Source organism: Protobothrops mucrosquamatus, unplaced genomic scaffold (assembly GCF_001527695.2).
Source record: "Protobothrops mucrosquamatus isolate PMUCROS unplaced genomic scaffold, P.Mucros_1.0 scaffold557, whole genome shotgun sequence".
In the NCBI taxonomy this organism is placed as follows: domain Eukaryota; kingdom Metazoa; phylum Chordata; class Lepidosauria; order Squamata; family Viperidae; genus Protobothrops; species Protobothrops mucrosquamatus.
The window spans coordinates 101,255-114,947 of NW_015386860.1; the positions used below are offsets into that span (position 1 = coordinate 101,255).

A 13,693-nucleotide genomic window follows, 5' to 3' on the forward strand; every position below is an offset into this window, starting at 1 on the left:
CGGCAGGCCGACCACCAGCTGGCCCAGCCCAAGGGAGGTGAGGCACCCGCCGGAAAAGGGAAAAAAAAATGGCGGACAGCCTTGTTTGGCGACCCCCGTGAAACGGTCGATCGACCCCAAATGGGGTCCCGACCCACAGGTTGAGAACCGCTGAAATAGATGGATTTTTTGTAGTCAGTTAGCTAACGTGTGCAGGAAACATACAATAGTAATGGGTGACCCTAATTATCCTGGCACCCACTGGGAGATAAACTCTGTAGCAAGTGGGAATTCCTGCACACCTTAGCTGATTATCAAAGAGTTCATCTACAGGTAGTCCTCGACTTACAACAGTTCATTTAGTGACCATTCAAAGTTCTAAGGGCACTGAGAAAAGTGACTCTAGACCATTTTTCACACTTATGACCTTTGCAGCACCCCCATAGTCATGTGATTTACATTCGGATGCTTGACAACTGGGTCATATTTATGACGGTCGCAGTGTCCCGGGGTCATGTGATCAGCTTTTGCAACCGTCTGTCAAGCAAAATCAATGGGGAAAGCCAGATTCACTTAACAACCATGTTACTAACTTAACTGCACTTAAGAAATGTGTCAAGACAAGTCGTAAAATGGGACAGAACTCACTTAACAAATTTCTCACTTATCAACATAAATTTTGGACTCAGTTGTGGTCGTAAGTCGAGGACTACCTATATTTCCTGTGCTTGAGTGGCCCGCAGCATATACCTAGAGAGCTAATCATACCAAACCATACATCGGCCGTAATATAATCCTTTCTTGCTAAATCCCTCTCCAGCCTAACTTTATTTAAAATTTTAATATAAATTTAGGAAAGAATTTGCTGCGATGTGCAAAGCAAGAGAGAAAATCCACTGAATGAAAGTGCAGAGTTTTTATGCTTTAATACTGACCCAGAGACAGCCTAATAAGCTGCCATATATCCGTGTTTTCATGCAGTTTCCTTCCGTAGCATCGTGGCAATCAAGCCACTTAAAAACAATTAGGATGGCAATGTTTTCTGGAGACTTAGTTTGGAGCGAAGACTTTTCCCAAGGAACTTATTTCTTCTTTTAGAATCTTTTGCATCATAAAATCCTGTTTAGCAATCTAGGAGCAAGATAAAATGAGATTTATTTATCACATACTTTTAGTTAGAAGCTTTTATACAATTCTCTGATTATCTCTGACAATTTATCACAAATACTTTCCTCCAAGAATCACAAGTTTTGGCCTGAAATTCTTTCTTTCCTACATTAGGGACTGAACTTTTTAATCTTCTGCAAATAGCACAAATTTTACTACAGTGTGTAATTTGGCCAGACTTATTTTTAGGGCTGTACAAAGCATTAAAAGAGATGTTATACAAAGCAATTTAACACCTAGGAAGTATCTCTATCTGAAATGCTCAAGCAGTCAGAACACTTGGAAGAAATATTGTCAGCTCTCTCTGTGCAGGCACAGACAATTTTGTGAGCAATTCTAATGGAAGTGTTCTTGTCTTCTGAAGTAGCTGCATGAATCTCACAAAGGATGTAGCTGCTTTAATCTTCAGTTTTGTTCATATTGATGTGCTTTCTGAAGGACTAATTCTGAATGCTTTGCATAGCTGTATTTTCTTTAAGTAAGCAAATATAGATAATTAAAGCTGCTAAATGGACTCAAATGAAAATGACTGGAGCTTTAGCTAAGCTATAAATTCTCAGCACATTTATGTAATAAACCCAGGTTTATGGGATAAGTTCCCACAGGGTGAATATATACAACATTCAAAACCAAAATCAATCAAGTCACTTTACTCTGTTGAACTAATCTGGAATTGAATATCCTTTATTATCAGGCAAAGATAACCAGTCTACTTTTAATTAGTAAAAGTATATTATAGCATAGTATATTACAAAATATTCTTTTATAGATGTGGCTATCCTGATTCAAATTGGACCAAGTACATTGTGGCCTGAGAATAAAAGAAATTCAGTTTCGTACTGATTCACAGTTACAGTCACAAGTGTTACAAAATCAGTTTGAGTGGTATTTCCTACTCACAGCCACTAATTTTCTTAATGCCAGTAATAACGGTTGTTGGTTTTTATTTCTAAAAAAAAAATTGTGAAGCCATCTTCTCATAAACATTTGTTCTTCTGGAATGTCTTTGAGCTCAATTTGTTCAATATAGATATAAATTCTTGGGCACTCCTTATAAAGAAGGTCTAAAATCCAGAAGAACATTATAAATACTTTAGTTATAACATGATTAATTTTTGTTATTTGTAAAATTAAAGGCAAACTTATTTATTTAACAATCTTTAAAAACTGATCCAAGTTTCAAGTCTGGATTTTTTTAGATTCTGATTTTAAATCTTTTTAAATTTAAAAAAGATTTTAAATCTTTTGCTCCAAAAAGCTGCATATGTTTCTTTCAAAATAAATTCTGAAAATTGAATAACAAGATCTATGATTTCTCAGATATGTGTTTAAAGATATTGTTAACATTTTATTCAGAGGTCGGCAATTCATTTTCTGATGGGGCCACATGAGAAATTGGGGTTCTTGTGGAGGGCTAACAAAATGTAACTATATAATTAAAATATAAAAACATATATAAGAAAGAAAGAACCAAGAGCCCCCACTCCTCATTTTAAAATCAACAAATCATGTTAAATGCTAGCTTATCTAAAAAATGCCTTTGCTGGCTAAAAGACAACCTAAAATGGAAATAAGCCATTAATTGGAAACTTAGAAGTCAAACAAAAAGCTAAGCCCAACCTTATATCATTTGGGACACAGAAAAAGTTCATCTTGAATGTTGTAGACATTCCATGAAGGATGTGGATTCCCCCAGCTTGAATCAGGCAAGAGAAGGTTTTTAAAAAGTAATTCAACAGCACCTACTCACCAGTCATGGATGGTGCCACTTTCCTTTGTCCTTTATGATCCACAGTACCTTCGTAGACTATTGTAACCTCATAAACTGCATCAAAGTAGCTCTTCATTGAATCAACAGCAACATGAGTGGCCTTCACCCATGGAGTAAGCACATGTTTCAGTACTGTGAGACCTAACCAAGAGGAAAGGCAGAGTGAAAAAGATTTAACAAGTTGCCCAGGAAATGGTAACATCTCTAGATCCTGCAGCTAGTATCTATAAAACCAGCCATTGATTCTGATTTTCTCTAGACCCAAGCTAGTGTTTTTATTTTTTCCTTATCTTTCAGGAGAATGATCACATGTCCACCCAGTATCACGGATCAATTTAGTGAATTTTGAATGTAAACAAAGTGCCCCCAACTGGATCTGTAGAATTTCAGCCTCAGGAGCACCAAATCAAGAATCACATGAGGTTGATCAAAAACAGGCAATATCTGCACAGCTGGAGTAGCCTGGTGAGTAGAGAGAAGAGCAGAGCCCTTCTATGGAGCATCTTGCCAAGCAAGTGAGTAAATCTCTTGATTAGCAACAGCTGGCTGCAGCCTGATTTAAGAGGCAGCCTTGATTTATAGTCCTTTGCTGGAAACAACTATTTAATCTCTGGCTCTTGTATGACAATTCATATGAATTCTGCCTGTGCTGTTCTGAACTGGCTCTTGGAATCTTGGACTGATTTTGGACTATCCTGTGCATTCCTAATAAGGCATGTGTCTGTCAGAGACTCTTTTGGTTTGCATGCTTTGGCTGTTATCTCTTTGACCTTCAGTAAACTGAATTAGAGGGGGCACGAAGTCTCAGCTGTTAAAGACACAGAGCTTGTCAGCTCTTGATAGTTTTCATTACCTTTCTTTTCAGTATGACTGGCTATCTGTAATTACTTTGGGCAGTTCTAGGTTGTAAAATGCTCCTTCTGGATAAATTACAAAATATATCTGTGGAAACAAAATATATAGTACAGTTTTTTTAAGTTAAACAATTCAGTCTTAAGACTAAGCCTCAATGAGGTTGCTCCAGTCAAAAAAGTCTCATTTTTCTTCCAGTCCTGCATCATAATACAATTATTTTGTGCTTCTATCAGTTCTCACAATTATAATTTGTGAAAGAATATGAAGCTCAGCCAGAATTGCTGCACTAAAGCAAAACTCAGTTTATTATATCAGGCCAATCATCCATTTCCTATAACATTTGCTAAACTAGATGCACACTACTTTAAACTCAGACTTTCTCTCTAAATAAATTTTGCTTAATTTAGGTCAAGAGATATTAGCCTAATTTTTCTATACAACACAGGTGTGCATCTGAATACCGGGACATTTCCTGGAAATGTTTATCCTCCCAGCAACCAAACCAAGGTAACTGCTTAGAGCACCTGCCTGACTTTGTAGAAGAAAAGTATAAACCAGCATTTGATTCTGAAAAAGGAATTGACTCCTGAGGTTTGCTTTTGTGGGAGCTCATATCACAAATATATGTGCACACATACACATGCACGAGAGAGAGAGAACATATACACAGGGATGCTGCAGTGGTTGTAAGTATGAAAAATGTTCATAAGTTACTTTTTTCAATGTCGTAACTTTGAATGGTCACTAAACTGTTGTAAGTCGAGGACTACCTGTACCTATTACATCACTTATGCGTGTTTCAGCAAATTATTAAAATTGAACTCTTACTGAGTGTACTGTATTCAGCTACATACAATAAGCTTTTAACAATGTTCCCTCACCACAGTGGAATGCCAGTGAATGTACACTTCTTATTCCTGCAGGCCACCATATCTCAAATCATGTTCTATGTTGTCTCACGGCAAAATTTATGAGTGTTATCGAAAACGTAAAGTCCTGTTGTATAAATCCATTTAATACCAGTCCAAACAAATAAAAGGCTGCTATTGATTATATACACTAAAATATTTTTGAATGCTCTTATAATGAAATATTTTGGAATGGTTTCTCCAAGAAGAATAAAGAGAGAAGAAGCTGGGGAGTTTTAGGAACACCTACTGTGTTTTCATTTAAAATACTGATTTCATGAATGCTGCTTTACATAAGCGCTAATGCAAAGATTGGTACATTATGATACCAAGAGTTAACAGAAGTTAACTGGGGTAAAAAAAGACTTTATTTCTTATTTTGGATTGTTCTGTTTTTTATGAATGTCCCTCAGATGCTTTGTCCAGTCTCATTCTATCATTATGTTGCTAAGGAGCCAAACATCTCACACCAGCTTATTGGAGTTGTAGAAAGCTTTTAGGGTGAAGCTACAACCAACTTTTGACAGAAGCACTCCTTGGAAGCAGCTTTCTGAAGCAATGTCTCCACAATCTTCTCTGCTCATTCTGGCTTCCAAAAAACAAAGCAAACCACGAACACTGTTTTGTGTCAGCCAAACCTTTTTGAATGGCAGTTGGACTAATTCCCTTCATCTTGGAAAGCACCTCATTTTGGCAGAGATTAGCTGCCTCATACAGGTGTACATTTATACATCAAAGAGCAAGAATAAGCGAAGGTGTATCTGCTGGTCATAAAAAAAACCTCTAAAACAATTGGAAAACTTGAACATCATGTCTTTTCCCCACCTCTCCTGCAAAAAATAAGGCTGTCAATCATTATTTTTGTTGAATCTTGGAAACCTGACTTTTTCCAGCTATCAGTAAAACAACATTCAAAAGGAAGACTATTATTATTAGTCAGTTTTAATCTAATGTAAAGTTGTGTGCCTATTTCTGCATTTGTAAAATCAGAGAAATTTCAGTTATACAGTCTTCACCTCAGAGAATTCCTATCCATCCCACCCTCAATTTTTCATCCATGAAAGCATAAAAATAATATGAAAAACCCCAAATGACTCAAATTGTTGCCAGGTTATCCAATCTGACTTTTGTGACTAGAACTGGTAATCTGGAACACTGCATAACTCTTTTAAAAGAAAAAGAGGCATCAGAAAGGAAACATTTCTTTTAAAGGGATTACAGGTATTCCTCAATTTATAATGTTGAATGACTGAAAGTTACAGTGGGCTCTGAAAAAATGACTTAGGACAACTATCAAACCACCGCCTCATATCATGTGATTGCAATTGGGGTGTTTGGCACCTGCTAGCACTTATGACTGGCTGCAGCATTTTGTGGTCACATGATTGAAATTTTTTTCCTCTAGAACAGCAATTTTCTAATCAAGTCTATTGTTTCCCATATGCTATGTTTTTTTCTTTCGCGCATGTATTTTTTTTAAAAAAAATACTATTTGATACAGATATACAATCACTTCATCCACTGTACTCTGTATGCAAGAATCTTTTGGAAACAATATGAAACTGGGTCAAAAAAAATATATTTTTAAGATCTGTTACTAATTTGTAAACATTACTTATTCCTCCTCCAATGATTTAAAGACCTGTTTTGTGGATCAAAACCAAAACTCAGATGTGTTTACTAGCATGCTTTCCTTGAACTAACATTCTGTTTTCTGAATATTCAGAACATACACACATTCCGCAACAGGATGTTTATTGGAGGTAGGAAATATACATTCCATCACAATTCTGTAATCAACTGTCACAGGAAAACTTTAGTTGAGTGCGAGTGACATCACTACCACAGCATCAACAGGAAGAAGAGGAAGTGTTTTCGTGTTTATGCAGATCTGGCACAGGGTTCGGGTATAAAAATGGGAGTAAAACATACATACCACTTGGCATTGCAGATTTCTCATCAGCCAGTACAGAATTGTTTCTTAAATACCAGCAAGCACTGTTTCCAGCACTGAACTATTAATGCAATTACTGAATTATTCCACTAGTTGTTCTCCAAACAGCATAAAAACATCTTTTTTTCAAATCCGCACAACATGGCTTTAAAGAAAAAAGTTTTGTTTCTTCATGTGCTTTGTTAATGGATTGTTTAGAAGATTAATATTCAGAAAAATTAAACTAGATAAGGAAAAAATACTGTGCCATCCCAGTAAATTGAATTCTTTTGTAGCTAGAGATATGAAGAAAAGGAAGAAAAAGAATAATCCAGATAAAATCATGTAGGAAATCAACATTTCCATTAATTTTATAGTATACATGACTTCTACCATTTTGAGGCATGTAGGATATAAATCTGGTGACCATCAGCAGCAAGAGGACTATCACCTGCCAGTCAGTGTAAGAAAGAGGATGCTGGATTATATAGAGCTTTCGATGTGATCAAACAGCAATATTTGATGTTCTCTACCCGTTTCCCCTTCTGGGAAAAAGATAAAAAAATCTCCCATACGTACATCACAACATTCATAGAAAATATTAGAAGGTTTCATGAGCTACAGTAGGCCTCAACTTACAACAATTGAGCCCAAAATTTATGCTGCTAAGCGAGCCATTTGTTAAGTGAGCATTGCCCCATTTTATGACCTTTCTTACCACAGTTGTTAAGTGAATCACTGCAGTTAAGTTAGTAACAGGGCTGTTAAGTAAATCTTGTTCCCCATTGACTTTGCTTGACAGAAAGTTGTAAAAGGCGATCACATGTTCCCGGGACCCTGCAACCATCATTAATATGAACCAGTTGCCAAGTCTTTGAATTTTGATCACATGTCCATGGGGATGCTGCAATGGTCACAAAGTGTGAAAAATTGTCGTAAATCACTTTAAGTGATGTTGTAACTTTGAATGGCCACCAAATGAACTGTTGTAAATCAAGGACTACCTGTAGTCCTCGAGTTTTGACCATAATGGAGCTTGCCTATTAGGGTTGAAGGTTGGGAAAACATTAAACGAACTGCCTCAAGTAATGAACAGCTGTCCCTGCTCTCTCCAGTGAATTTGGTAAATGAATGCATGGGTCAAGTGGAGATCAGGGGTGGGGGGAGACCCTGGGAGGCCTAGCGCAGGCACAAGCCCACCTCTCAAGCCTTCCCCCCCTCATTTCAGCACACCACACAGATGACTGCCTTGCTAGGGATAAACAATGGGGAAGCAAAACACTAGGCACACCTGCCTTTCCTAATTCTGCCCCTGCCCTTCCTCCTGCCAGGGCGCCTTGCCTTTCTGGCGCAAAAAAAAAGAACCAGAACTTTCTCCTCTGATCAGCTGGAAAGTGGGAGGTTACAAAGCTTTCCTGTCTGAGCCATGATGGCATAGTGGTTAGAATGCGGTATTGCATGCTAATTCTGCCGACTGTCAACAGTTCGATTCTCACCAGCTCAAGGTTGACTCAGCCTTCCATCCTTCTGAGGTCAGTAAAATGGGGACCCAGATTGTTGGGGGCAATATGCTGACATTTTTAAACCCTTTAGAGAGTGCTATAAAGCACTGTGAAGTGGTATCTAAGTCTAAGTGCTATTGCTATTACCATCCCTTGCCTGGCTTTGGGAAGCCAGCCCTTGCAGCTTCAGGATGAGCTTCCTCTGCTTAACTCCCTCCCTCTCTCCCCCCCCCCCGAAAGCCACATTTCTTCGATAAACAAACAAACAAAAGCTGGAACAGACTTGTTGATTCCCCCCCCATCCCGCCCCAATTAGATGCTAAAGTTAAACTCTCCCTGCACTCTATCCCTTTTAAAAACCTTACCTTGACTCCAGGCTGAAGAGCAGAGAACGAAGCAAACAAGGGGAGAACGGCTTTTTTGCAGCTTTTCCCCTAGAACTGGAGTGGGGGGGGGAAGACTTCATCTCCAACTTGTGCAAGAAAATGGAGGGTGCTGGGTCTTTGCAAGCTTTAGCTGTCTCCTTCACTGCCTGTAAAGGGCAGTTGACAGTCTAGCCCAGTGTTTCTCAACCCTGGCCACTTGAAAAAGAAACAGACTTCAACTCCCAGAATTCCCCAGCCAGTCTACCTATCTGCAAATGGCCATGGTTGAGAAACATTGGGCTAGCCTTTCAGTCCTAACTGGGCTCTACAGGGTAAGATGGAGCGGCTGTGAGTGGGGGAGCTTCTCTGTATCCAAGAGTTTATCATCTCTGGTCTTTGATGGGTTTGCACTAACCCAGACAGAGCCTGGTGCGTAATCTGGACGTCCTCCTGAACTCCTGCCTCCTGCCTGAGGAGTCAGTTATGCTCTTCCTGGATTGAGATGCTTTTCTTTCATGGTCATTTCCGGTTTTGGACTACTGTAATGCATTCTGCATGGGGCTACCCTTGAATAGCAATAGCAATAAGACTTATATACCATTCCATAGTGCTTTACAGCCCTCTCTGAGCAGTTTACAGAGTCAGCATCTTGCCCCCAACAATCTGGGTCCTCATTTTACCGACCTCAGAAGGGTGGAAGGCTGAGTCAATCTTGAGCTGATCAGAATCGAACTCCTGGTTGTGGGCAGAATTAGACTGCAATACTGCACTCTAACCACTGCACCGCCAGGGCTCTTCCAGAATCTGGAAGATTCAGCCGGGACAAAATGCGGCCATGAGACAATTTGCCACCCAAAGTTGCTGGATACAAGATGGGTGTCAAATACATTTCATAGAAGTTTGGGTGCCCTAGAGATGGCGCATATAACACCTCTGTTGTGCAAGTTGCATTAGGTGCCAGTTTGCTTTCAGTTCCAATTCACATTGTTGGTTATGACCTTTAAAGCCCTACAAGACATAAGGCTAGTTAACTGTAGAAGCAATTGAGCTTGACACTCATGAGTTAAAGCATTTCGACTTGTGGATCCAGAAAAAGAGCATTCTCTGCTGTTGTGTCCACCCTTTGGACTATCCTCCCCCCCCCCAGAAGTGAGACAGGCCCCCCCACATCCCTGGCCTTTTGAAAGAGTTTGAACTCTGCCAACTCACATGATGTTTGCAAATGTGGGATTGGTTACCATCTTGAAGACCCTCCCCCCTCCTTATTGTATGCTTGTTTCATCTGGCTCCTTTTATTGAGATATACCAGTAGTATTTTTATGTACTACACAGGCATGGAGAGAGACTCAATTCATTTAGTGACATGTGAGATCCTGTAATGATGCAATGGGGGTGCTGGGATTGCAGTTGTTCAACAACTTTGCTCAACAACCAAGACTCTGGTCCCAACTGTGGTCATTAAGTGAAGATTACCTATAGTTCTACTTCACCCTTCATATGTTTATAATTATTTTAGCATTAAATTTTCCCATGCTTTGTAGCATATCAGGCAGCATTATAATTATTAACATTACATAAAATGCTTTATAGAGAAACCAGCAATATACACACCTGTACTTTGATTATTTGATATATATATCACATTTTCTTTTTGGCAAATCACCATACAGAATTATCTAGGAAAGGAGAAAAAGCAGTTATCTTAATTATATAAAAATACACTTAAAATCAAAGGTTAAATTTTGTTTCTTCTTTTAAAGAAGAATAATGTTAATTATTTTTTAAGATTCCCTCTTCAATTTCAATGCAGCATTGGTCCACTGCTTAGATTATGTGGCATTCTACTGATTCCACCTATACATTTAAACACAAGAACCTGAAACTATATAATCAAAGGCACTGACAGATATACTGTTTTATTCTATAATTCAACAGTGGAGTCTTAAATGAAATCTAATTTTAAAAATCATGTCTTTTCTTGCAAAAGTCATCATGCGTATATTACTACATGTAACACTATTATTTCAGTTCTCAATTTCAACACCTTTCTTTCAATTCTTAAAGCTGGGTTATACTATTACTATATAATGGGTATTCAAATTGTGCCCAATGTATAGGGAGAATGACTGAGAATGCTAATTCATCTATAATCCCTCTGAGGATTATCAGAGTCCCTCTGGGATGGAAATTGGTGCTTTCTAAATTTAATAAATAAATACAACCTGCGAAATACAGTACTTCAGAGAGGACCCTGCAACGCGAGGCCAAGACTCGCTTTCTTCCTCTTGTCAATATTTGCAACGCTGCTGAGTCGGAACTGAGCACCCAAGAGGGCTCTCTGCCTTTTCCCGACTCTGCCCTGGACCAAAAAGCCTGCAGAGGCACCTATCTCCGTTGGCTCCCCGGCCCCTTTCTGCCCCCTCTGCCCAAACCAGTTGCAGGGACGGGCGGGCTTGGAGGGCCGAGCGGGAGAACGGAGTCCCCCAGCCCAGCCCGCGAGCCGTCCTCACTTGCACGCCGGTGTAGTTCTCGAAGAAGAGCACCATGCTCTGGTAGATGGCGTAGAGCCGGTCGTCCACCTGGTGGTAGAAGCGGGCGGGCAGCAGGGTCGAGAGCAGCCGCCAGGCACCCCCAGGCCAGGATGTAGGTCGGCGCGGTGCCCATCATCACGGCGGCGGGCAGCACGTAGCGCATGGAGTAAGTGTGCAGCACCAGCGACAGCAGCATCTTCTCTCCTCCGCCGGGGCTCTCGGGACAGGGCGCGCAATTCGGCTCCGCTCTCCACGCCGGTCGCCGCTGCGCTCAAGCGCCGCCGCTCCTTCTCATCACCGCGGGCTCCGACGGCCGCCCAGGGAGAGGAGGAGGAGGAGGAAGAAGGCACGGCCCTCGGCAGCCGAGGTGGAAACAGTATGGGCGGGCACGTGGGGAGGAAGCAGCCGGGCGGAGCTCACGCAAGCCCTCATCCTCAGGCAAACGTCGCCGCTGCTGCCGCCATCGCCCCCCTGGCTGAGACGCTCACCTTTTTTCCCGCCCGTCATTGGCTACAAACCAGCTCCGCTTAGGCCAGGGGTAGGCAACCTTGGCTCTTTTATGACTCGTGGACTTCAACTCCCAGAATTCCTGAGCCAGCCAAGCTGGCTCAGGAATTCTGGGAGTTGAAGTCCACGAGTCATAAAAGAGCCAAGGTTGCCTACCCCTGGCTTAGGCCGTCGGGAGCTGCCGAGGAGACTTCAGGGGTTGGCCGGCCTAGAATCCGCTTTCTCCGCCTTTGTCCTTGCTCGTCTCCCGCGGGGAGGGCTTGTCGTTTTGGAAAGACGCGAATAGTTGGCCGGGCACGGACGGAGAGGCGGCGGCGGCGGCTAGCTCGGGAGCGGCCCTGCTCCTCGCTCTCCGGCAGGCGGGAGGCTGAGCGCCAACGCCTCGGAGGGCCCTGCCGTGACTCACTTGAGTCGCCACTAAAGTTAGGTCAAAGAAGAGAGTAAAGTAGACTATTAGAGTAGAATAAAGCAGAGGCAGGGGCTGCGTTGGTAAAAGAGGTCGAAGAACAACAGTAGAGGGGTTTCGCCGTGATATACAGGTAGTCTTCAACCTCTTCGTTTAGTGCAGGGGTAGGCAACCTTGGCTCTTTTATGACTCGTGGACTTCAACTCCCAGAATTCCTGAGCCAGCCAAGCTGGCTCAGGAATTCTGGGAGTTGAAGTCCACGAGTCATAAAAGAGCCAAGGTTGCCTACCCCTGGTTTAGTGGCTGTTCGAAGTTACCAAGGTGCAGGGAAAAGGGACTTAACCAATGCTTTTTTTGTAAAAAAAAAAAAAAAAAAAAGGTGCCGGAACTCACACATGTTATACAACCCGCCTTGCCTACCCTACCCTATAAGGTTCCATCCCAAAAAGGTGCCGGAACTCCGTTCTGGGCGTTCTATAACAAAAAAAGCCCTGGACTTAACAATTGTTCCTCGCACTTATGACCATCATAGGTCCTTCCCCCCATGGTCATATGATTAAAATTCAGGCACTTGGCAGCTGGCATATAATTAGGACAGTTGTAGCATCTCAGGATCATGTGATTGCCATTTGCAACCTTCCGCGTCAACTTGAGACAAGCAGAATGGGGGAAACCAGATTCACTTAATGACTGTAGTGATTTGCTTAACAAGCATGGCAAAAAAAACCATCACAAAATTGGGCATGACTCACTTAACCACTTTCCTTAGCAATGGAAATTCCTAGCCCTGGCATTCTGAGTTAACAATGGCTCAAGTGCAGCAAAAGGAAAGAGTGGGAGAGCCATTGGCAGTGAGGGGGAAAAAACATAAAACTGGGCTACATGAGCTGCTATTTGGGGGATTAGTATCTTTCATTCTAATCCATGTTACAAGGTTATGAGGCTAATGCTGAGAAAATGTCAACTACATCGCTTATGGTCCTTCGTGGAAAGGAAAGACAGGATATAAAAATGTGATGAATAATAAACTATCCATGGAAGAAAAATCTCAGGAAATGCCAGTTACATTTTTCCCTTGAACATTTTGGCTCCGATGCTGCTGAAAGCCAGTTGTGTAAATTGTTCAAGCTGTGATAGTCCCCACAGTGGTCCCATCTGCTATAAGAAAGAGTGGGGTATCTATACAAGCTGAAATTTCCAGAACCAAGTGGACCATGAGCAACACAACAGATATATATTAGAAAGTATATTAATCCCATTTTACAACATAATGTGCGTGTAGCTTAATTGCCTGACTGCAACTGTCTTCTGTAAGTTCTCATCCTCCAAAATATGCAGGATCTGCAACTGAAATGCCAATTAATCTGATAGGCCTAAACTGCCATACCTAAAGATGAAGCAAACACATAAGCAGGGTGGACAAAAGCTGGAAAAGCTCCCTCAGAGAAAGTAATTAAGAAGGAACCAAGTCTTTAAGGAAACAAAGAAAAAAATGTCACCTGAATCAGGCAAAAGAAGTTGGGTCTGAACACATAGGAAGCCCCTCCCCAAGTCCCATCAACCAGAACAAAACAAGGACCTCGGAGGGATAAAAGGGGTCCTGAAGCCCACCAACTCTGAATCATCTTTGGCCAATAAGTGTGGGTGAGTGTGTGTGCACGCATGTGTGAAAGAGCTAATAGATACACATTGCAACCAGTAAAGTTTGCTGTTATTTTAAATTCACTGGGTCTCCTTATATTCCAAAGAACTATTTGTGCCTCAGTGTT

General features: G+C 41.3%; 1 protein-coding gene across 1 annotated transcript; it reads right to left on the reverse strand.

Annotated features, from left to right (window-relative positions):
- Positions 1-896: 896 nt before the first annotated feature.
- Positions 897-11,247, reverse strand: LOC107288548 (1-acyl-sn-glycerol-3-phosphate acyltransferase epsilon). Its single transcript, XM_015817174.1, is given in 10 exon segments — positions 897-958; positions 961-1,098; positions 2,043-2,210; positions 2,897-3,058; positions 3,771-3,781; positions 3,783-3,879; positions 10,092-10,132; positions 10,134-10,156; positions 10,991-11,110; positions 11,112-11,247. Coding segments are annotated over 10 exon segments (918 nt in total). The 5' UTR covers positions 11,208-11,247.
- Between the last annotated feature and the right edge of the window lie 2,446 nt (positions 11,248-13,693).